Genomic DNA, 24,907 nt, shown 5'->3' on the forward strand with positions numbered 1-24,907 from the left:
TGTTCCTGAAATGACTCGGGCAAACGTCATCGAACTGCGCAAGCATACGACCTGTGTAAGCCTTTTCGGGGTGTCTCTTTTCTACAAATGATTGCACCTTATGAAAAGCAGCTAGAGCATCCTTAATTTCTGCCGTTGTCATAGGGTCGTCCTCCTCCTCCTCGCCGCTGCTAGAGAAGTCTTCTTGAACAACGTTATGTTGCATGGCCTCCAACTCTTAAGGTCATCCGTCATAAGCTCCTCTTGGTGCTCCTCGAGAAGGTCATTGATATCGTCCTCGTCGACGACCAGCCCCATGGACTTGCTGAGTGCAACGATCTCGTCAAGATCTGGTTGTGAAACAGTTTCAGTATCGTCAACTGTTTCTGAATCTGCACCAGCTTCGCCCATGTCGAATCCCTCGAAGTCTCGGGCGGATACGGCATCAGGCCAGAGTTTCCTCCACGAAGAATTCAAGATTCACCTCGAAACCTCCTGCCAAGCTTGATCGATGAGTCGGATGCATATCACGGTATCGAAATGCTCCTTCCAAAATTCATGCAAGATGAGGCTTGTGGCATCGATGATGTCGAAACATTTCTTGAAAAGATGTTTCGTATACAGCTTCTTGAAGTTTTATATCACTTGCTGGTCCATGGGCTGGAGGAGAGGGGTGGTGTTAGGCGGAAGATAAAGAACCTTGATAAAAGAATACTCTGCTAGGATATCTTCCTTGAGGCCAGGAGGGTAAGCAGGGGCATTGTCCAACAACAGCAGACATTTCAGAGGGAGCCGCTTCTCTTCCAAGAATTTCTTCACTGTTGGGCCGAAACACAGATTTACCCACTCGGTGAACAAAAGTCTCGTTACCCAGGCTTTCGCATTAGCCCTCCACATCACTGGAAGCTTCTCCTTTAGCACTTTGTGGGCCTTGAAGGCTCGAGGAGTCTCCGAATGATAGACAAGTAGGGGCTTCACCTTGCAATCCCCACTGGCGTTTAAACAAAGTGCGAGTGTAAGCTTGTCTTTCATAGGCTTATGCCCGGATAGCTTCTTCTCTTCCTGCGTGATGTACGTCCGACAACGCATTTTTTTCCAAAAAAGGCCAGTCTCATCACAGTTGAAGACTTGCTGAGAACTGTAGCCTTCGTTGATCGTCATCTCATCGAACGTCTTAATAAAGGCTTCGGCTGCTTTCGTATCCGAGCTGGCCGCCTCCCCATGCCGCACCACCGAATGGATGCCAGTCCATTTCCGGAATTTTTCAAACCACCCATGAGAAGCCTTGAAGTCTGGGGTTGGCGTTGATGTCCCTTCTCCTCCGTTGTCTTCAGCCTGGGCAATCAAATCGCTGAAAATAGCGCTGGCCTTGTGGGAGATTGCCATCTCGGTTATCGTATCGCCAGCGATTTCTTTGGCTTTTATCCAGACAAGAAGCAGCCTCTCCATCTCGTGGTACACGTGGCTCCTCTTGCTAGACAAAATAGTCACGCCCTTGGAAGGTGTAGCTGCTTTGATGGCTTCCTTCTGCTTAAGGATGGTGCCTATCATCGACGGATTTCAGCCGTATTCCTTAGTGATCACACCCAACGGCATGCCACCTTCATATTTTTTAATGATCTCCATCTTCGTCTCCATAGAAAGCATCCTCTTCTTTCCGTGAACTTCAGCAACTTTCTTGGGACCCATGACCACGTATACTGTACGTAATTAAGTTATGTAGTATATGTACATATGTACTAAAGTTCTCACACAACACGATAAAGTAGTACTACAACGAAATCACTAACAAATTTACGTTAATAAACAAAATCGTATAGAACGAACGAATTCCGCGTGCGCACACAGACGATGCTGCTTCGGAGTGACCGAAGAACGCCTTTACGTAGATGCACGATGGGAGAGATGCTGACCAATAGGAGAGCAGGATCTTATGGCGATGACTAGCATCAGGAACCAATGGGAGAGTGGGAGGATGGTGGCGAGTCTACTCAGTTGGCGGCGCGCGAGTTTTAAAATTGCTATCGGTGGTCCAGGCGAATCTCGGGACTTTACAGCAACAACCTTTCGTAACCTGAACTATTTTCGTATGTAGAGCCAAAAAATCTTCGTATTTGCTTTCGTAACTTGAATTTTTCATAAGCTGGGACTTTTGTATGTGGAGGTACCACTGTATCACTAGATTGGTAATTTACTTTAAGTTAAGTTGGTAATTTACCGTAAGTTAAGTTAAGTATATCTTAATTTTACCAGACCACTGAGCTGATTAACAGCTTTCCTAGGGCTGGCCCGAAGGATTAGATATTTTCACGGGGCTAGGAACCAATTGGTCACCTAGCAATGGGACCTACAGCTTATTGTGGGATCTGAACCACACTATATCAAGAAATGAATTTCTATCACCAGAAATAAATTCCTCTTGATTCCTCGTTGGCCAAGCCGGGATTCAATTTTGGATCACGGATTGGCAGCCGAACGTGAAAACCTCTCGTCCAGGGAGGAACTAGTAATTTACTGTAACAAAAATAAAAGTGATTTGGGCAGATCGAGTGTAAGTGAAAGAATGGGTGAATAATCATCCCAGATCAGCTAATAAGTCAATGGGAAGCAGAGCCGTTCTCTCTCTCTCTCTCTCTCTCTCTCTCTCTCTCTCTCTCTCTCTCTCTCTCTCTCTCTCTCTCTCTCTCTCATGTTTTATCATTATGTTAAATATATTGTGAAATATCATTTTGTATGTGAATTGGTACTGCTTTTACGTACATATTATAGTAAAGATTTTACTGTCTCTTCTTCTTTCCTCAACAATACCATGACGCATGATAACTTAACATCATTCATTCATTATTCCTAAAAAATATAAACGCTACCTCTCTCTACCTCAAGTTAGCTGTGTATCACCACTATGATTTTCTTAATCATTTGCGCTAAATTTGATTGTGTAAAGGTTTGTTCTTTCATTTACTGTTTTTTTTTCATATTGTTCAACTCAAGGTCCAAAATGTATAGGAGATCTTGCCAGCGCTGACCCAAATTAAGCTTCTGCGCAGGTCGAGTGTGACATCTTCTCAACCTCGCCTTAGGCTACCACGAGGAATGTCCTTTATTAATCCAATGGACAGCAGCAAATACTGTGTTTGCGGATGCTCTACATCTAGTTAAGCTTTTTAGAAATAATTCTCTTGACCATGGGTTCATATTGCCTGATGGTACAGTTGCCTCAAAGTGTTCCTCTACCCCGTCCCCTTCTGTTTCATGATAATGGTCTGGTAACACAGCAGTGAAGCCTGTTTGTCTTGTACCGACAAACATGAATGGTTGAGTTATTGGTTGCCAATGTTCATATTTTCTAATCACTACTGTGGACAATATGTTAATGATACATGAATAATAGTTTACATTACCAGTGAACTGAGTTGCTGTTAAACAAATAGAAAAATAGTATAGTAACAGAGCAATAAAAATAGCATTGGTAAAAATCATATTCAGTCCTTATTAACCATAATCGTCAACCTTTGTTCCATTCAGGTGTGGCTGTGCAGGCGGTTGCTGGGATCCTACTTTTGTTCATGGTAGATCATTGGATTTACACAATCCATCTATTTATAAAGTAATGAAATTATAAACTGCAAATACCAAGACCTATAAATACAATTTCATAAAGGCAATTGTGACAGGTTACGATATGGAAGGCTTTGGGGAAAAATTATAGACCACCAGATGTGCAAAGGAACTAATGTATCCAGTGTGTAACTCATACCAGAGTAGCCTAGATGGAAATTTCTCCGGCCGGTATTTAACTCGAGTCATCCGAGTAACAACTCACCTTAACCACCCTGATGGTCCTTATATACCAACCTAAGAGTGGATAAAAAGAAATACGTAGTTTGTGGTTGATATGAGTTTTCATCTCAGCCTTTCGTCTCGTGGGATTCGTGACTGGATTTCTTGTTGCTTCAGTCTCGAATTTGTCGACTATTTATGATCCCATGGATTTGTCAGTTCAATGACTCCAAGATACATTTTTGCTATTTTTGCATCCTTGTCCATTAATTTTTTTTTCAATTTTTAGTCAAAATTTAATTGAAACTGAATTTGATTAGTTTTTTGTGTGTGAAAATGAGCACCAAACTAATCTTGAAGGGAACATGTAGTTCAGTTGGCTACATCCACTATAATTGTTATTTATTCTTTTTCATGTTTAACAAGCATTGTTCCTGATTCCAGTAATTGCAGATCTGTATTATCCTGACCCTTCCCTGATTAGAGAATCAGTGTAAATTTTTCCTTTCCTTCTCATTAGGATCAAATTAAATGAGAGTCCATGTAACCAACGGCTCCCTCCCCCTCCCTTACCTATTCTCCAGTCCCACCCTCCCTTCCACTATCCTCAGGTAGCCCTGCAAACTCCCAGGTCACTCCTCGAGATGTGGTGTGGAAAAATCAGTAATCCTAATATTTCAACGGTCGCAAGACATTCTTTCCCAACTTTTACAAAACTCTGGAACTGCAGTCTAATAAATTGTATTTGCCTTTGCTTAAAGGTCAACCCTTGATATTTTAATATCTTGTTTCTTGTTCTTTATTTTTTTGGGAGGGGGTTTTGGTTTGGTCATAGCAACTAACTCATTCATTCTCCTCATGATTAGAAAGCAGCAGTACTTAGGTCTAACAGAATTTAGTGTTGTCTTTGACGTGGTAGCCAAAAGGCTTCTACAAATGATTAACCTGTTATTTAATTTTCTAAGTAAATTTGATTCGACTGGCATTTTACCAAGCTTAATTTTCCTTTCGAAGCAAAGAAATCCATTACTGCTTATTGAATATGTTTATAAGATGCAGATAAAGCTTTCTGACAGCTCAGGATATAATTATGAGATGAAAGTGTTTTGAAAGTATAGCAACTGGATGCACAAACTTTTTTATTCTTTTGGTGCTTTTCCTGTCAATCATGAACATCTTAAACAAAGCAACGCCAACCAAACCTACATATGAGAAGTGAAAGACGTTTTACATACACACACTGCACTGAAGGTAGTGTAGAGAACACGAGGCTGGATTCTTGTGACCTTAGCCTAGGCCTATGTCTAACATCAGAATACCATGACTGACAATGACATAGTCTCTTTTTCTTCAGCCCTCGAAAATTTAGGCCAAGGCCACAATTTACATAATGTATGTCATTGGTTTCGAGACTAAAAGGCCAGATTCTTCTGACCTTGGCCTGTGCCTACATCTTGAGCAGGACATACATCAAATGACTCATTAACTTAATCTAGGGCTCTATGTCCTTGATGATTTAATCTGAAGCCGCAATATATTTGATGTGTTTTGATAGACACTAAACACTGTTTTGCAGTATTGAAGTCTCTTGGTATATAGATAACTACTTACTGAAGAGCAAGCAGCATTGAAGCCTCCAGAAATATGGACAACTACTTAACCATTATTAGACAGGTAAATATATCAATATGCAGTTAATCAAGCTGAGTAAACTTTGAGGTGGGGCAGTTTACAAAACAGTGCATCAATGGAAAGAGGAAAATATGCAGGAACATGGATAACTACTTACTGGGGAGTAGCATTGAAGTCTCCATGAATATAGATAACTACTTACTGGAGAGCAGCATTGAAGTCTCCATGAATATAGATAACTACTTACTGGAGAGAAGCATTGAAGTCTCCAGGGATATGGATAACTACTTACTGGATGGAGAGAGGCATTGAAGTCTCCAGGACACGGATAACTACTTACTAGAGAGAGGCATTGAAGTCTCCATGAATGTAGAAAACTACTTATTGGAGGCAGCATTGAAGTCTCCAGGAATATGGATAATTACTTACTGGAGAGAAGCATTGAAGTCTCCATGAATGTGAATAACTACTTACTGGAAGCAGCATTGAAGTCTACTTCAATGCTGCATCCAGTAAGTAGTTAGCCATATTTCTGGAGACTTCAGTGCTGCCTCCAATAAGTAGTTATCTACATTCATGGAGACTTCAATGCTGCTCTCCATTAAGTAATTATACATAATTCGGGAGACTTCAATTCTGCCTCCAGTAATTAGTTATACACATTCCTGGAGACTTCAATGTTGCCTCCAGTAAGTATTTATCTACATTCATGGAGAATTCAATGCTTCTCTCCAGTAAGTAGTTATCCATATTCCTGGAGACTTCAATTCTGCCTCCAGTAAGTAGTTATCCATATTCCTGGAGACTTCAATGCTTACTTTCCAGTCCAGTAAGTAGTGATCTATATCCTGGAAACTTCATGCTACCCCGTAAGAAGTACCTGATTATCCCCTAGAGACTCATGCTACCTCCAGTAAGTAAGTAGTGATCTATATTCCTGGAGACTTCATTGCTACCTCCAGTAAGTAAGTAGTGATCTATATTCCTGAGATCATGCCCTACCTCCCAGTAAGATAAGTAGATCTATATTCCTGGACTTCATTGCTACCTTCCAGTAAGTAAGTAGTGACCTATATTCCTGGAGATCTTGTACCTCCAGTAGATGTGATCTATATTCCTGGATTCATTGCTACCTTCCATTAAGTAAGTAGATCTATATTCGTGGAGACTCATCGCTACCTCCAGTAAGTAAGTAGTGATCTATATTCCGGGAGACTTCATCGCTACCTCCAGTAAGTAGTGATCTATATTCCTGGAGACTTCATTGCTACCTCCAGTAAGTAGTGATCTACGTTCATGGAGACTTCAATGCTGCTCTCTATTAAGTAGTTATACATAATTCTGGAGATTTCATTGCTGCTTCCAGAAAGTAGTTATCCATATTCCTGGAGACTTCAAATGCTGCCTCCAGTAAGTAGTTATCCATATTCCTGGACACTTTGAATGCTGCCTCCACTAAGTAGTTATCCATATTCCTGGACACTTCGAATGCTGCCTCCACTAAGTAGTTATCCATATTCCTGGACTCTTCGAATGCTGCCTCCAGTAAGTAGTTATCCATATTCCTGGACTCTTCGAATGCTGCCTCCAGTAAGTAGTTATCCATATTCCTGGACTCTTCAAATGCTGCCTCCAGTAAGTAGTTATCCATATTCCTGGACTCTTCGAATGCTGCCTCCAGTAAGTAGTTATCCATATTCCTGGACTCTTCGAATGCTGCCTCCAGTAAGTAGTTATCCATATTCCTGGACTCTGCGAATGCTGCCTCCAGTAAGTAGTTATCCATATTCCTGTACACTTCGAATGCTGCCTCCAGTAAGTAGTTATCCATATTCCTGGAGACTTAATGCTGCCTCCACTAAGTAGTCATCCATATTCCTGAGACTTATGCTGCCCTCGTAGTAGTTATCCTATTCCTGGAGACTTAATGCGCCTCAAGCCTGCCTTCCAGTAAGTAGTTTATCCATATTCCTTGAGACTTAATGCTGACCCCAGACCTAATTGCTGCCTTCCAGTTATGGTTATTATCCATATTCCTGGACACTTCAAATGCTGCCTACAGTAAGTAGTTATCCATATTCCTGGAGACTTAATGCTGCCTCCAGTAAGTAGTTATCCATATTCCTGGACTCTTCAAATGCTGCCTCCAGTAAGTAGTTATCCATATTCCTGGACACTTCAAATGCTGCCACCAGTAAGTAGTTATCCATATTCCTGGAGACTTCGAATGCTGCCTCCAGTAACTAGTTATCCATATTCCTGGTGACTTCAATGCTGCCTCCAGTAAGTAGTGACCTATATTCCTGGAGACTTCATTGCTACCTCCAGTAAGTAGTGATCTACGTTCATGGAGACTTCAATGCTGCTCCATTAAGCAGTTATACATAATTCTGGAGACCTCAGTGCTGCCTCCTGTAATTAGTTATACATATTCCTGGAGACTTCAATGTTGCCTCCAGTATGTGGTTATCTACATTCATGGAGACTTCAACGCTCCTCTCCAGTAAGTAGTTACCTATTCATATTCCTGGAGACTTCAATGCTGCCTCCAGTAAGTAGTTATCCATATTCCTGGAGACTTCAATGCTGCCTCCAGTGGTGGGGCGACAAAACCCCCACATGGCAAAACCATTTAAGGTGCATATGGTTGGAAGGTCACATTGTTATTTAGTATTAAAAGTGAAATACCTTACAGAGCACTTAATTACATTACTCAGGGTAATTCCAATGTCAAGTGGGTCTTTGACAACTGATGAATTCTCGAATTACTACCATAGTTGTCATGAACTCATGTGAACCTCACTATTCTGCGAATGATCATCGTGGAGTTTACTTTCATAAAAATGAAAATACAACTGATGATTTCTTCTTGATGTTTTGTTAGGTCACATGTGGAGGGAAATTTTAAATAATGAACAAGATATTTTAAACAGTTTGACTTCAATAACTTGTTTCACACCCTCACTAATATTGCTGTGTCGCCGTCCACGAAAAGACAGCAATATTGGTGAGGGTGTGAAATTGACAGTAAATAATGATCTACCATGGACAAAAGTATGATCCCAGCAAATGCCTGCAGCAGCCACACCTGAATGGAGCAATGGTTGACATTTATGGTTAATAAGGACTGAATATGATTTTTACCATTGCTATTTTTATTACTCTGTTACAATACAATTTTTCTATTTATTTAACAACTTAATTCACTGGTAATGTAAACTATTATTCTTATATCATTAATATCATTAACACATTGTCTACAGTAGTGATTAGAAAATATGAGCATTGGCATCCAATATCTCGACCATTCACGTTTGTAGTTACAAGACAAACAGGCTTCATTGCTGTTTTACCAGACCATTTTCATGAAACATAAGGGGATGGGGTAGAGGCAACTGTATGTAGTATGTACGCTCACAATGGTCCAGTTAGAGATCTAATAAAGAGTAATGAAGTGATCTTCGGACAGCTTATAAACTTTCTGAAAACCATATCAATGTTATTATAGGTATGCAAAGAATGAAAGTTAAACTTGCTGTGCAACTGCTGTCCAAAAGCAATTATAAATTTTTGATCACTTCAACAACCAAGGATATTTGAAGAGTGGGATGGAAAATTACAAGCCATTTCATTTGGCTTGATAGTAGTTTGATCCATTTTATTCTCGACTGCCAACAGATAGAAAATCATCAAGAAATACTTATGACTAAATCTGTAAATGCAAGACAAAATCTTTCAAGACACGAATAGAACCGCTATATAAATGAAAGTGATGAAAAGCACAATGCTCTATCCTTTGTCTAATTTGCTGAAAATGGCAAAATAAAAACCTGGCATGACTTACATATGCTCTAAATTACAGACTAAATCAGGTTGGGTTGGGGCACTACTGGTTGCAAAAGTCAAATGGGAGCATACAATCAGCACCCATCACCAGTTGCATTTAAACATCGCCTCAGAGCCCACCTTTTAGGAAAAGACAGCCCACATGTAAGCTCAAAGAGCAATGTTTAAAACTACAACAGTGAAAATGTAACATCCGCCTCATTTTCCCACGTCCCTGACAAGCAAGATGCATCATTCAAAGACGGAGGAAATTCCCTTCAGAAAGAACCCAGTATATCAGCAATTTTATTTTGCTTACCAGAATTTAATAAAGATGCTCAAAGCAATGACTTCAAAGACAAGGAAGTTGAAGAACAAACATGGGAAGATGCAGTAGAAGAAGGAGAAGAATATGGTTTGCGATATGTTGGCGGGTTCATTGCTTGCAAGTTTCCACAACTGGAACATTTAGGAGCAAAAGTAACAAAGAAAGATGACACAAAGATTGGTGCCATAAGCTTTAGTGAGGGGAAACTAATGAAACCTAGTGTTTCTTGATTATTTGAAATGTATGGACAAGAAGTTTGATTCTCAACATGGGAGGAAAATGTTTTAACAGCCTTAAAAGGAGCGATAATTAGATTAGCGGATATTAGTAGTCACACCCAAATAACTTCAGAAGTCAAAATATTTTGTTCCATGCCGTACAGTTTTTAGAATTCGAGATTTTAACAGACACATTAGTAGTTCCAGAAAAGCGGTGAAAAGATTGAAAAAGTTAACGACATAGCTATATATGTGCAAAATGTGATTTTACGGTAGCAGGAAGTGAGCCATAGCATGGCTCCCCTTTTCTAAAGGGTTTTGATGTGGAAAAGGCTAATTGGAGAGGCTGCTGTGGTAGTGTTTTTCACTCGCCCCAGATTCATACCGACACCTTTTGATAAAGGTGAGCGAGTCAGAATATTCTGGCATGTCCAATTTAGCAGTTCTCTGGTATTATAGCAATATTTTACCTTAGAAATAGCGCTAAAGGAACGTATTTCACTGGGCGACACGGCTTCCTCGCCCAGAAATAGATTTTTCCTAGGTCAAAATTCCTTAATTTAGAAATATATCTACATTATTGTTTAGAAGGTTCTTTAGAACTTGCTCATTATTATTTAATACATTAAAAGTTTTTATTCTAACTATTATTTTTCTTTGGAAACAGATAATAGTATTTAATAATGGAAAAAAAATAAGAAAGCAAAGGTAGGTTTTCTATAATTTCAATGTTATTTGGCAAAAATGTTCAAATGATCATCTCTTGAATAACTTGTAGATGTTTAGAAAATTGAACAAATTCTCAGTTGCAGTTCTGAACATGTAGCAACCACACTGCAGAGTTCCATCCCAGAATGAATCCAGTCATATGGCCAGGTATGTTTCATACAGGATGAATGTTTGCTTCATGGATAAACAGGAAGCTCCCAGTGTTCTGTCTCCTGACCCAGACCTGTATTCTGCTATGGAGGAAAGATACCTTCCTGTACCCCTGGAAAACTGAATGTGTAGGCCTTTCTTCAATTCAGTGAGATTCGGGGAGTGGTCAACAATTAGTCGTTCCTGGTCTCAGATAATCCTAGTAACTCTTTATTGGCTCCAAGTGAGGTGGTATCTTGATCTACTAGCTCCTCTGGTTTAGGCACCCATAGATTCCCCTTTAGCCTACTCTTCTCTGATAGGCACAAATATTGGGGGTGCCACCAGTCAGTTCAGAGCCTCAACCTTGACAGATGTAGGTTGTTTAGCAGGTCTCAGGAAAAATAGGCAGATTTACACATCCACTTTTGCTGAATTAAGCTCCTCTCAGTCCCAGCCTTGGAGAATAACAATCTTTGAAGTCGTACTCATCTCTGGAGCTTCAGCCTTTGAAGTGGGATGCAACTCTTGTCTCCGCAGCCTAAATCATTAAGTGTAGAACCAATTTTTGGAGAAATTTGATTGAGATTTTTCCCTCAAGATTGATTTTCTGGTATCCTAGCCTTATTAAATTTGTTGGTAGGTTTCATGGCCTCCTGTAACTTGTTCAGCACTTGGAGGGCTGGAAACTCCTCTTGTTCTTCTTGTTCCTGAGTTTTTGGCAAAAGCTCAGAGAACTTGTGCCTCCGAGATTTGAACATTTTTCTGATCCTCTCTCCAGAAATTTGTTAACCCTTTCACCAAAGGATGTACCGTACGTCCACAAAAATACAAAAATCTCACCCTTCGCCGCCATGGGACATAGCGAACGTCCACAGGCATATAGTTTAGTAAAAATTTGCCATAAATCACTTATTAGCACTTTGAGTTTCCCTCGCTTGGAGAATGTAAACAAAGCCTTGCCATGCTTGCAGAGTGCTCCCAGCCTCCCACACCAACAATCTTTCTCACAATCATCAGTTACTTTTTACACTTGAAAATTGCCATGTTGCCCTGTGATATCTTGGTACATTCACACTTATAGCTTCATTATTTGTATATCGATTTTGCTGAAATTTCCAGAATTTGTTAATGAAAGATTGTTCTTTATTTCACTGATTTCAAAATGCCGTAAGGAGTCGTGGAAAAGGTTCCAAAGGCCAAAGTTATGTGTAGTTTGAACTTTCCATCATCCACAACTGCACGCCATGTTGCCCGCTCTCGCACCCCAAAATACACAAAAGACACCAACTTGTTTCAAAGTTTATTAGATGAATATTCAGGGATAAAGAATCTTAGCCCTCATAAATTATGAGCAGTTTGTGACAGAATGACCGATATAGCCTAAATAATGTGGAAGCTACAGCCGTCCTAAAAATCTTTTGCTGTGCGTAATTTTTGCCCATCTACTAAGTAAAAATATGACTTCTAGTAGGTGTGTTTCTTCTCTTGTTTCCATACATTTCTAAGGGCTTAGAAATAAAGTTATATAGATCATTTTATAGTTAAAGAATTGTAGAATACAATGAAAAATATATGAGAGCTAAGTGTAATAGTTTTGATGCTAGAGCTCTTTTTGTAAGATATAACATAAAATATTTTGTGTTCGGCTACACTTACCCGATACGTTATCACATTTTCTGGCATCTTTTTACACTTTTGATGACAATGTAACAAAATTCAATCTTTTACCAACAAAATAAGACCAGAATGACAGATATAATGTAAAAAATGTGGAAGATACAGCCGTCTAAAGTAATCTTTTGCTATGTGTAAATTTTGCTTGCCTACTAAGGAAAAATATGACTTTTAGTAGGTGTGTTGCTTCTCCGGTTTCCATACGTTTCCAACGGCTTAGAAATAAAGTTATATATATCTTTGTACTAAAGCTAAAGAGTTGTATAGAATACGATGAAAAAAGTATGAAAACTGTAAGTGTAATAACCTTGGTATTAGAGATATTTTTGTAAGACACAACATAAAATTTTTCTCGTTCAGCTACATATACCTGATACGCAATGACATTTCCCAACGTCTTTTTAGACTTTTGATGACGATATGACAAAGTTCAATCTACTACTGAAAAAATGAGACTAGAACGAGAGACAAAGTGTAAAAAATAAGGACGCGATAGCCGTTTAAAAAAAATGTCACTCTCCAAAAATTACAGATAAAAACAGGCTGGCGGTGAGGGGTGAGATGGTGAAATGTGGGTTGGCAGCGAAAGGGTTAATAAGAATCCTGATGAGATGCTTTTGTAAGAATCCAGCTTATTACAATGGCAAGCCCAAGAAAGAGGTGTTAAAAATACCCTTTCTGGTTTATGAGGCAATTAAGTATGTATACATACTGTTCGTCCTGCAAGGAGGAGGAGTGTCTAATCATTGCAGAGGCTCACTAGCCCTTTTCCCCTTTTCCTAGGACCTATAGTGGTTGCTCTACTGGTTGTGTAATCTCCAGGTCCCTCTAAAACAAAAAGTATCTCAGCTAAGGTACTCAGAGGACATAAAGCTGTAGATTAAGTGGCACATCTCTTTCCTTTTTACTTTTCTTCCTTCCTCTGCAAGGCTGCAATTAGGCCAAGTGCGAGCTGGGTGGGCCATGATGGAAGTAGACTTCACAGTCGAGCTTCTCATCTTAAGAGCTTGCACTCATAAGGTGTGACTCCCTTTACTGATGAAGACTCCAACATACATAACAGCCTCTGGTTTGTACATCTGGGAAAAATTACTTTTAAAATCTGATGTATTTCATGATTCCAAAAATCCTTTATTTTTATTTTTAATTCCAGGCATTTGAAGTCAACAATGCTGTGAAGTCAGCTAAAGGCAACGTCTTGAGTTTATTTAATGAAGAGTGTGGAATTGCTCTTTGGATGGTTCGGAGAAATACCTGGGAGACTGTGTTCTTTCATCGGAAAAATTCATACTTAGACAACGTTTCCCTTAGTAATTTTGATCTTCGAGAATCTTATTCAGAAGGTAAGAGGAGTTTTGCATCAAAACTTACTGATGTCCAACTGATGTCCAAGGATTTCTAAAGCTGATGTGCTTGATAATTTAGATTTATCAATTTATGATGGTAAATGTCAATTATGGTGTTATACAGGACACAACCTAACCCAAAACCTGTTCACAGTCTAATATTAATTTTAGTAAATACTTTATGGAGTTTAGTATTAATAAAAATATGTATAAAATAGTTTAAACAGAGAAAAACTTTTGTATTAGGAACAATTTTTATCATCTATTCTCAATTGGAAATCAGTAAGGTCTGGTGTCTGCACTGCCATTTTATTTAAAAAAGAAATGACTTCTGTTAATTTTAAACCATAAATAGTGATGAAAGCATACACAGCACCAGTGCATATATATATTCATGCATAAATAGTATGTAGTCCTTTTTTTATAATGAGCAGTATAGAAAAAATTGGTTTCTGTAAGTCTGGGGTCATATAATTAATTAAACCATTATCATCACACATTTTTAAACCAGCTATTGCTCCCAATTTAAACAAACATAGCATACCTGTTAAAATCTTAAGGAACTTAAACTTTTCACCGAGTCTTAAAGTTAAGTACTTAGTTTGATTGGTGTACTGTAATGATGCTTGAAAAATACATAATTTAACACAATTTCTGGAGCACAACCTGGGGAAGAGTGAAGTCTTGGACAGACTAAAAGTGTAATGAGGAAGATGGTCAACCTTATTCTGGCGAAGACCAACTATAAGAGAATTCTTTGTAGGTAGTCCCCAGTTAACAGTTATCAGCAGAGTGCTGGTAACCAAAAATCGCCATAAACCAAATGAATGGCATTTATGATCATGAAAGGGCCTATGTCGTTGTTCACCAAGCACTGTAAAACCTAAATGCTGTTAACTGAGGAATCCCTGTAATTGGTTTGTCTGTCTTATGGAGCTCTGGGAGGACCATGAGAATGTAACTCCTTTGATAACGAGCAACAGCTACCAAAAATTGATTTTTCTTATGTCAGCACCTGTTTTATCAAATTTCCATTTCTGGGCTCAGCCGTGTCGCTCCGTGAAATGTGTCCTCTTTAGCACTATTTCTAGTAAAATATTGCTATGATACCAGAGAACTGCTAAATTGGACATGTCAGAAGTCTCTGACTCGCTCACCTAAATAAAAGGTGTCGGTATATAGAACTGGGCGAGTGTTAAACACTACCACAGTAACCCCTCCAATTAGCCTTTTCCTCATCAAAAGACCCTGAAAACGGGGAGCCGACCTATAGGTCACACCCAGCTACCCTGTTGAAGGGGACTGAGGCGTCATTCTTATCGATAGCCTCCCAGCGTTGCACGCTTTTTTATAGCTATCTGTTCTTTTTACTGGTTTCGTTATTCTTTTTCGTTATGGATCGTCAATCTGCCTCTTCACCCAAGTTAAGTACTGGTTCGCCCTTTTTCTGTATTTAGGGAGTGATTTTGCCTTTCGTTTTGCCTTTATTTAGGATTTTGTTAGGCGTCTCCTCCCGTAACGAGCGGTAGCGAGCCGCCATTACCTCGTTCCCTTGTTTTGTACCAATTTCGAGCGGGCTTCTTTCAGTAATCAGTACCTATATATTTATATTTATATACTCGTAACTTATGGTATTTCAGTATATATTTTCAGTATTTATTTTATTATATCTTGGGTGGCAGTTACTTTTTCGATCTTGTTTGATCTACGTTTATTATGTTCATGATTTCCTGTTTTTCAAGGGGGTCGGCGTTCGTGCACGTTTCTTTGTTTCGTGCTTCGTTGTTTATCTATCGTTCCCCCCTTCCCCCTTTTATTTTAGTTTGGTATTTTCCATTCAAGAATTCCCCCTTTTTCTTTTCGTCAGCTTACCGTTTGTTTTCGTTTTGTCGGTGAGCAAGTAATTTTTCCTTGTTGCGCCCACTCTCACCGAGTGGCCTCCATTGCGTTTTATATTTTTCGCCCCTTATTTTCATTACCCCTGTTAAAGCATGTTTTTTCCCTTAGCTTTAAGTAATTGATTTTATTTTGTCTATGTATATTTGGGTGTTCGGTCGGCAGCTAGCCTTCATAGGCTTTGCCTGCGTTTTCCTCGTGATCCTTTATTCGCGGGGAATCGCTGGTCACGTGATCGTCCCCCCTTCAGCCCTCCCTCCCTCCCCCTCTCGTGGGACTCGCCGTAGTTTGGTGCCGCTCTCGTTGTTTGTCGCTGACGCCGTCCCACCAGCTGAGGGGGAGGTGTAGTGGGTCTCCCAGGACATTGGGCTAGGGAGTGTCGCTTCTTAGCCGACCGCCTCCGGAGTTGTTAGTCGCACTGCGTTTCAGCCTCGGCTTCCGTGGACTGTTGCGCTCTGCTTCTTTCACTCCCGGAGCTTACATCCATCCGCCTAAAACATTCCCTCTCCGCATAAGGCGGGTTTAGATTCCGGCCGCTCCCGGAGTCATTGAGGGTTATGTTTACGGAAGATACTCTTCCGTAGGCGGAGATAGTATATTTGTTTTTATCTTTATCTTTATTTTTATTTTTATTTTTATTTTTCTTGCCACGGAACTTGCGAGTTCATGTGGCCGTCCCGGGTTACTTCGTGTACCCCCCTCTCCGGGTCATACAGCTCCGGGTATACAACTCCGGGTGGTTTTTTTCCTTACACAGTCCCCGGGACGTTAACATATGAATATATTTATACCCTTTCTTTTCTTTATAGCCCGGAATGCTCCGGCAAAAAGAAAAGAAATATATTTCATTATCCTATTAAGTGTGTGCAATTGTTCTTATATATTATTGCACTTAAAAAAAAAAAAAAAAAAAAGAAATATATTTCATTATCCTATTAAGTGTGTGCAATTGTTCTTATATATTATTGCGCACTTACAGGCCTCTCAGTGTCTGGTTGCCGGCTGTAGTGCTGCTCTGCAAGATCCGTGCGGCCATGACGTTTGTCGGGGCCACGCCCCCTGTGCAGTGCTGCTTCCTGATTCCGTGGTCTGGCATCATGAAAACTGTTTTGCCTGCTACGACTTGGTACATCAGGCTACCTCTTCGGTAAGTTGCCGCACTGCTGATTCTATGTTTATTGTATAAAAAAAAAAAAAAAAAATATTGAAATGAGATGAAATAAATGATCAATTAAAATTTCTTTAAATTAAATTATATTGTTTAATCAATAATTATAGAATAATGTTCAAGGAATTTACTTGGTATTGACACATTCCTTGCATTACAGGCTGAGCAGTCTATTAAGGATGCTGCACTCTCCGCCCTCAAGATCTGGGTTGGAGGGTTTGGACGGAACGTAGGGAAGGCTAAGCCGTATATTCGTCCCGAGATATGGCGACTTTGCTCTTCCCAGCCGGAAAATCTGCCGATACGTCGATCCAAAAGTAGCGGCACCAATTATCAAATCAATACAAGACTCAGTTATTGAACAGCAAGAGGCGGAATTGCCGGACCTTGGACTAGAGGAAGTCTCACTTGAAGTGGTTGAGGATTTGCCCGTTACACTAGGCACGGGTACAGGTAACAGTGTTAATGAGGCTAGCTTAGTTAGTCACCGGGATCTTTCCTTGAGTGACTCTGATTCTTCCTCTCCTTCTACTTCCAATTCCTTCATGGGTTTCACAGGAGGTTTGCCCCCTCCCAGGTTGCACTCCTTCTCTGTGATTCCGAAACTAAAGAAAAAACCTGTGGGTAAAACCTTGCTTAAAGGCAGATCAGAGACTATGCCAAGGCCTGGGCAGTCACCAGAGGTTCATACACATATTAAAACTAAAATAAAGACACTTTCCAAACCTTCAATCCCAAGGTCTCAAGGAGGGAATTCTTCCTATTGCCCTACCAAGTCCCATTCCATTAACCTCTAGGGACCGGATACCTCATAAGGTACCGCAAGAGGGACAGGATGATTCTCCTTCCGTTGACCAAGACCAGTTCAACACAAATATTCTAAATCAGGTCAGTAGCCTTGGTAGTTTACTCAGCTCAGTTGCAGCAAGGTTTGAAGAAGTGTTTAGCAGGTTAGGTGCTCAGGACTCCCTGATTGCAGGTCTCAGACAGGAGTCGGCAGTTTCGGCCCCTTCTAGTAGCTTGATGCAAGCTCAGAGCATGCCTGACGGGTCCACGCTCCCTCCCTTCCCACCCCGGTAATCCCTGGAGGGTGGCTAACTTCGCTCCGTTTGTCAATGGGATGTTGACTATAGAAGGTTGCGGCACACGTAGGCTCGAGGATTTCGAGTTTTTCCCCGAAGGTTTACAGCCTCCATTTATCGGCTATGTTAGGCTTACGGAGGCAGCTCTGGTTAGAGAGGATAAGGTCCCCAAGGAGACTGTTATCCTTTCTAGAGATCAGGCTCAGCAAACATGGGTACGGAGCCTAGAAGAGTGGGACTGCTCAAATACTAGAATAACAGCTTTTAAAAGTCCTTTCACCATGTTTACAACTGATGTCGGCAACCCCTTACCTTTTACATCAAAGGTAGCAGAACTAACACTCCAGGCAGTGACTCGAGAAGAGCCCATGCCCCAGCTTAGGGAGACAGATCCCACATCTTTACTACTCCCAGGTAGGGAGGATTTGTGGGAGGATTTGCCAGCTACGTTCTCGGTAGGCAAGCTGAAGCCAGATTGTGCAATCACCTTGTTTAGTGAACGCCTTCCTAGGCTGTCAGACGCATTGATCCAAGCCGAATTTGACGCTAAGACACGTCTCGCAAGGTCTCTTAACTCCCTAGTGATGACAGAGACGGCGGCTCGGGAGTACGCTCAGGAGCTGCTGTTTAAGGTCATTGCGAAGTCGTTACTTTTAAGCATGCAATGTGACTTGTACGACTTTGCGATTGCTAGGAGAAATTGCAGGAAGCATGTTCTGTCTGAGGCGACGATAAGGCACGAACCCAACAAGCTTCTAGCTTCCTCAATCTGGGGTGCAGATCTCTTCCCAGCTTCAGCAGTATCCGAGGTTCAGAGCGAGGCATCACGTCTTAACCAAAGCATCAGGTTGCGTTGGGGAATCCCTTTCAAAAGGAAATCAGAGTCTTCTTCCTCCAGTTTTAGGGGTAAGAAGAGGCAAAGGAAGTTCCTACCTTTCCAAGTCCCGCAACAGCATCCTGTGCTACAAGCTGTTCCAATTCAACAGGTATCCCAGCCTTCGACTTCTAAGGCTCAGCCTCAGCAACAGCATCAATTTGTCTTCCTTTCGCCGCCGTCTAACCAACAGGCCTCCTCACAGTATTCAGTGTCGCCCGCTTTTAACCCGGTCTATGAGAGTCGGGCATTTCACCCCTTTACCAGAGTTGCTAGGGGTGGCAGGGCTAGAGGATCCTTTCGCCAGCGCGGAGGAGCCAGAGCCCAAGGGCGAACTAGAGGTGCAAGGTCAGGCAGAGGATCCCGGCCTTCATCATCTCAATGAAGTTTCTCAGGTAGGAGGCAGGCTGTACCTCTTTCGTCATCGTTGGGGGTTCAGCAGTTGGGCAAAAAGACATAGTATCCAGAGGCCTAGGCTGGAGTTGGATCAAAGGTCCTCCTCCACCCATCACCTTCTATCAGGAACAAACGCAGGAATTGATGGATTACTCCAAGGACCTTCTCCAGAAGGGGGCAATCTCCAAGACGAAGAACTTGAATTTCAGGGTCGTCTATTCAGCGTCCCAAAGAAAGGGACCGACAAAAGAAGGGTGATCTTAGACTTGTCCCGTCTAAACTTGTACATTCGTTGCGACAAGTTCAAAATGCTGACCATCTCTCAGGTGCGGACCTTACTTCCCCGTGGGGCCGTCACCACCTCTATAGATCTTACAGACGCCTACTATCATGTCCCGATAGCTCGGCACTTCCGACCATTCCTCGGCTTCAAACTAGGGAAAGAAGCCTACTCCTTCAAAGTAATGCCCTTCGGGCTGAATATAGCACCAAGGGTTTTCACGAAACTGGCGGAGGCAGTGGTGCAGGAGCTAAGATCCCAGGGTATATTGGTGGTGGCGTACCTAGACGATTGGCTAATCTGGGAGATGGACAAAGGCAAATGTATGAAAGCCACGGACAAGGTCATGTCTTTCCTGGAATATTTAGGGTTCAAGATCAACAGGACCAAGTCCCGGTTGACCCCGGAGTCCAAGTTCCAGTGGCTAGGGATTCATTGGGACTTGGATTCTCACACTCTTTCCATTCCAGCAGGAAAGAGAAAGGAGATTGCCAAGGCAACAAGACAATTCTTAAAGTGCAAAGAGACTTCGAGAAGGAATCAGGAGAGGATCCTAGGCTCGCTCCAGTTTGCCTCAGTCACGGACGTTCTGTTGAAAGCCAAGCTCAAGGACATCAATCGAGTTTGGCGTTCGAAGGCAAATGCCAAGTGTCGGGACAAGTTCGCCCGGATACCTCTGATTCTCAGAAAACGCCTGCGCCCATGGACAAAGGCCGCCAACCTAGCCAAGGAGTTACCGTTGCAGTTTCCTCCCCCGTCCCTAGTGGTGCATACGGACGCATCGCTGACAGGTTGGGGAGGTTATTCACAGCACGAGAAGGTTCAGGGAACTTGGTCACCTCACTTCCAAACACTTCACATCAACATTCTAGAAGCTATGGCAGTGTTTCTGACTTTAAAAAAGCTCCGTCCTCCAAAGAAGACTCATATCAGGTTGGTCCTCGACAGTGCAGTAGTAGTACACTGTATAAACAGAGGTGGTTCAAAGTCAAGTCATGTGAACCACGTGATGATAGCAATCTTTTCTCTAGCAGCCAAGAACACCTGGCATCTGTCGGCTACTCACCTGGCAGGAGTCCACAATGTAGTGGCAGACGCCCTGTCTCGGTCGGTCCCTCTGGAATCAGAATGGTCACTGGACCAAGAATCCTTCGAGAGGGTTTGCCAAAGAGTACCAGGTCTAGAAGTAGATCTGTTTGCCACAGAGGCAAACCACAAGCTGCCTTGTTATGTAGCCCCCAATCTGGACCCTCTGGCATACGCTACGGACGCCCTGAGCATAGATTGGAACCAGTGGTCGAAAATCTATTTATTCCCTCCAGTGAACCTTCTCCTGAAGGTGCTGCACAAGTTGAGATCCTTCAGAGGCCAGGTGGCTCTCATAGCCCCTCACTGGCCCAAGAGCAACTGGTTTCCCCTTCTCCTGGAACTAGGTCTTCGCCCTCACCCTCTCCCGGACTTGAGACTATCGCAACAAGTTCAAACGAGGACTGTGTTCGATTCCTCAGGTCTTCACAAACCCTAACTTTATGGATTTCATGAAGTTTGCGGGTAAGAGAGTAGGCGACATTGATCACAGAACATGTTGTTCTTGGAGTCAGACAAGAGAGAGTCTACGCTTCGCCAGTATGACTCAGCAGTTAAGAAATTGTCTTCGTTCCTCAGAGAATCAAATATCAAAGTAATGACATTGAACGTGGCCATAACCTTCTTCAGGTCTTTGTTTGAACAAGGCTTGGCAGCTGCAACAATTACAACACTAAGTCAGCTCTGAAAAAGATTTTTCTTCTCGGGTTTGGTATCAATCTAACCGAGTCTTATTTCACCTCTATCCCAAGGGCATGTGCACGTCTACGGCCCGTTCACAGACCGTCGTCAGTGTCATGGTTTCTTAATGATGTTCTTAGGTTAGCCTCGGAAACAGACAACTTCAAATGTGATTACCAAACCATTTTGCGTAAAACTCTGTTCTTATTGAGTCTAGCTTCAGGTGCCAGAATATCAGAGCTGTCATCTTTATCTAGAGATGCAGCGCATATTGAGTTCCTTTCCCTCGGGGGACGTGTTGCTTTCGCCAAATAAGCAATTTCTAGCTAAGAATGAAGATCCCTTGATGAGGTGGTCTCCATGGAAGATTGTCCCGCTTCCGCAGGATCCATCGTTATGTCCTGTTAAAACTCTTAAGGACTATTTATCTAGGACGTCTACCTATTCCGAAGGCCCCCTTTTCATTAGAAAAGATGGTGGTACACTATCTCTAAAAGGCATTAGGCAGCAGATTTTATATTTTATCAAGAAAGCCAGCCCAGGGTCATTCCCCAAGGTACATGACATTCGGGCAATAGCAACTTCTGTTAACTTCTTCAAATATATGGATTTTGATGATCTGAAGAAGTATACTGGTTGGAAGTCACCCTTGGTTTTCAAAAAGCACTACCTTAAGTCTTTAGAGGATCTTAAATATCATGCAATAGCTGCAGGGTGGGAGGCCAGTGTCTCCCACTGCTACATCATTATAGTACCGTCCTTGTGTCATATGAATCTGTCAATTATGCCAGCCTCATTAGCATTTTACCTACCTCAGCAAATGCCTTAGCTATTAGAATAAGTGTATAATCATGTATAGTTTTACGTACATACAAATTATCTGTAATTATTTTATTATGTTTGTGACTTATTGCAAATGTTGCCACATGTTTTGGCTATATAGTATATTTGTAAATAAATTGTATTTTTTCCAATTCTAAACTATTTTATTATTTCCTTTGATTTCATTAATATGATTTTTCCTTTCAGGATAGTATAGCTTGGTGTTTCTCTGGTACAATTTCACGGAGCGACACGGCTGAGCCCAGAAAAGGGATTTTGACGTAGGAAAAATCTATTTCTGGGCGAGGAAGCCGTGTCGCCCAGTGAAATCCCCCCCTTTTTTTTCCTTTTTTCCCCCCCTTGCTGTGCACCAAGCTTCTTGCTATCGATAAGTATGACGCCTCAGTCCCCTTCAACAGGGTAGCTGGGTGTGACCTATAGGTCGGCTCCCCGTTTTCAGGGTCTTTTGATGAGGAAAAGGCTAATTGGAGGGGTTACTGTGGTAGTGTTTAACACTCGCCCCAGTTCTATACCGACACCTTTTATTTAGGTGAGCGAGTCAGAGACTTTTGACATGTCCAATTTAGCAGTTCTCTGGTATCATAGCAATATTTTACTAGAAATAGTGCTAAAGAGGACACATTTCACTGGGCGACACGGCTTCCTCGCCCAGAAATAGATTTTTCCTACGTCAAAATCCCTTTTATAGTACAGCATTCTAGTTAAACACAGACAAATGGCTAATCAAGATGGTTCCTTTTCCTTTATATTTTTCACCTTCCCAAGTGTCTTGTTAACATCTGTTTTGTATTGGCTTTTCTGTTATGCCTCCATTGTTCCAGTACCTCTTTATTTTCCACTTTATTATCATCATTTTAATTTTTTATACAGTATTTGCCTCTTTAACATCTTTGCTCAGCCCCTGTACTATCCTGAATATTTTATCTTTTTGTAGGATTTTTGCTCAGCCACAACTATACTGAATATTTTTACCAACTGCATTTTAGTCTCCCTCTTTTTCATGTATAGTGTAGAACTTTCTCAGTTTGACTGTGTATGAAGTAATGCATAGTAAAAGGCAAAGGTGTAAAATGGAAAACAAAGATGTGCTAGCATCAAACTTACATGTCTACTACATTTCAAAATTAATGTTAATCTGGGCATTGTTTTCATTTTCTTGTTACAATTGTACAAATACAGCATGCATTATACAATATCATAGTTTACATAAATAAATTACCATTGGATATCTTGCGTGTGATGATAGTATAATTATTTGATTATGTAACATATTTGTTGTAGGCGAAGTTAGCGTAACAAAGTTCTTGCATGACATTGTTCTTGTTGAGTGTCAAATTTTTGGTGGTTCTATTTAATATACATATACAATTATAAAAAGACATGGAAAATTATTCTTATCTCTGGTTTCTGTAGCAGTAGCATTAAGTTATTATTTGTATTTTTATAGGCTAGTAAGTGTTATAAGATTTTTGGATAGCATAAAGGTAGTATAGTTTAGTCTCTGCTTTTTCTACATTTGATGTATGAGTGTGAATTATCAAGGGGTAGGCTATCTGTATACATTTCTGTCCTCTTCCTACATATCTTCTTCCAGTTTAATGGCTCCTGGTCTTGCCACAACCATCACTATATTTTCCATAAGCCATCACTAATGTGTATACCTTCTCAGCAGTTTCCACAAACTACTCTTTAAGGCTATATTTACTGACATTATCTTAGTATCTTTTTCGACGTAAGGTAAAAATTAAATGAAATAATTCACACAAATGTATAAATCTATATTCCTTTCCTTGAAAACTGAATATAGTAGGTACAGTTGAAAAACTGCAGTTATTTCCCTTCTCAGCTTGAAGAGATCATTATGAAAAATAAATTAACAAACAAACACCAAAGTACTGTAGTACATGCTTTTATTTGTTGTGGCAGCCTGATCTCAGAAATTTAATGACTGTCTCAGTGTTGAGTATCATAATTTTACTCGATTGCTTAATTTACCATTTTTGTAAGTGGGACATAAGGTATATTGATATCCTTTGATAAATGTAATTTATGATTTTTCTTCTTTCCCTAATATGTTTCCCTAATATGTTCTTTAGTACCTCTTTCCCCCCTGTTAATTGCAGAGCTGGGCACAATAAATATAGAATAGTACTGCATTTTTTATATATTTTCTTTTTCAGGCCCCACCTGCATGGATAAACTGAATACCTTATATTTTCCAGGTACAGCTCTAGATCTACAAGCAGTTCCAGCAATTCCAGAGTTCCCATGTCGCTGGATAGCACGAAAGGCTGTGGCCAAATGTTGAATGAAGTGAAAATTTTTAGTTTGAGGTAATTAGAGGGAATTATTATAACAGGTCATTATTTCTTAGCTCTGTTTTTAAATTGAACTTGTAAAATCTCAGGGTTCTCCATATTTAACATTTACACATTTCTTATTGTACAGTATAACTTCCCATAATGCCCTGTTTTTTATATGCTTGATAATAATAAATGATCTGTACCAAAGCAGATTTCATACATTAGCCTTGGGTAATATCTTCGTTCCCACTGTTATCCCTACATTAAGGGGTCGTTTGCCTGATGTGCCTTCTATCAAAGGTATCATCCACCACCAAACCACCTCTCTCTCCATATCTTCCTTCACTTTATCTCGCCATCTAATTCTCTGTCTCCCTCTCGATCTTCTTCCTCTTACAGGTTCCTTCCAACCCTATTCAATCCTTCCTCATCATCCATCCTCAACACATGCCCATATCACCTCAATCGTGACTCTCTTATTACCTCTGTAATTTTTACTAAGCCTGCCCTTCTTATTTGGACATTTTCTAATCTCTCATGCATTGATATTTCCATAATCCACCATAGCATTCCCATCTCTGTTCTCTTAAGCTTTGCTTCCTCTTTTCTTCCTAGAGCCCATGTTTCCGGTCCATACATTATACATGAACACTAG

General features: G+C 40.9%; 1 protein-coding gene across 3 annotated transcripts in view; it reads left to right on the forward strand.

Moving 5' to 3' along the window:
- The window catches only part of LOC135214996 (uncharacterized), a 262,394-nt gene extending 237,935 nt beyond the window's left edge, over window positions 1–24,459 (forward strand). For all 3 annotated transcript variants that reach the window (XM_064249543.1, XM_064249528.1, XM_064249536.1), the window contains exons 7-8: window positions 13,451–13,640; window positions 24,172–24,459. In XM_064249543.1, the coding sequence (XP_064105613.1) occupies window positions 13,451–13,640; window positions 24,172–24,257 (276 nt within the window). In that variant the 3' untranslated portion in view covers window positions 24,258–24,459. The remainder of the gene's footprint in view (window positions 1–13,450; window positions 13,641–24,171) is intronic.
- The last annotated feature ends 448 nt before the right edge of the window (window positions 24,460–24,907 follow it).

The sequence above is a fragment of the Macrobrachium nipponense genome, chromosome 19 (genome assembly GCF_015104395.2).
Source record: "Macrobrachium nipponense isolate FS-2020 chromosome 19, ASM1510439v2, whole genome shotgun sequence".
Lineage (NCBI taxonomy): Eukaryota > Metazoa > Arthropoda > Malacostraca > Decapoda > Palaemonidae > Macrobrachium > Macrobrachium nipponense.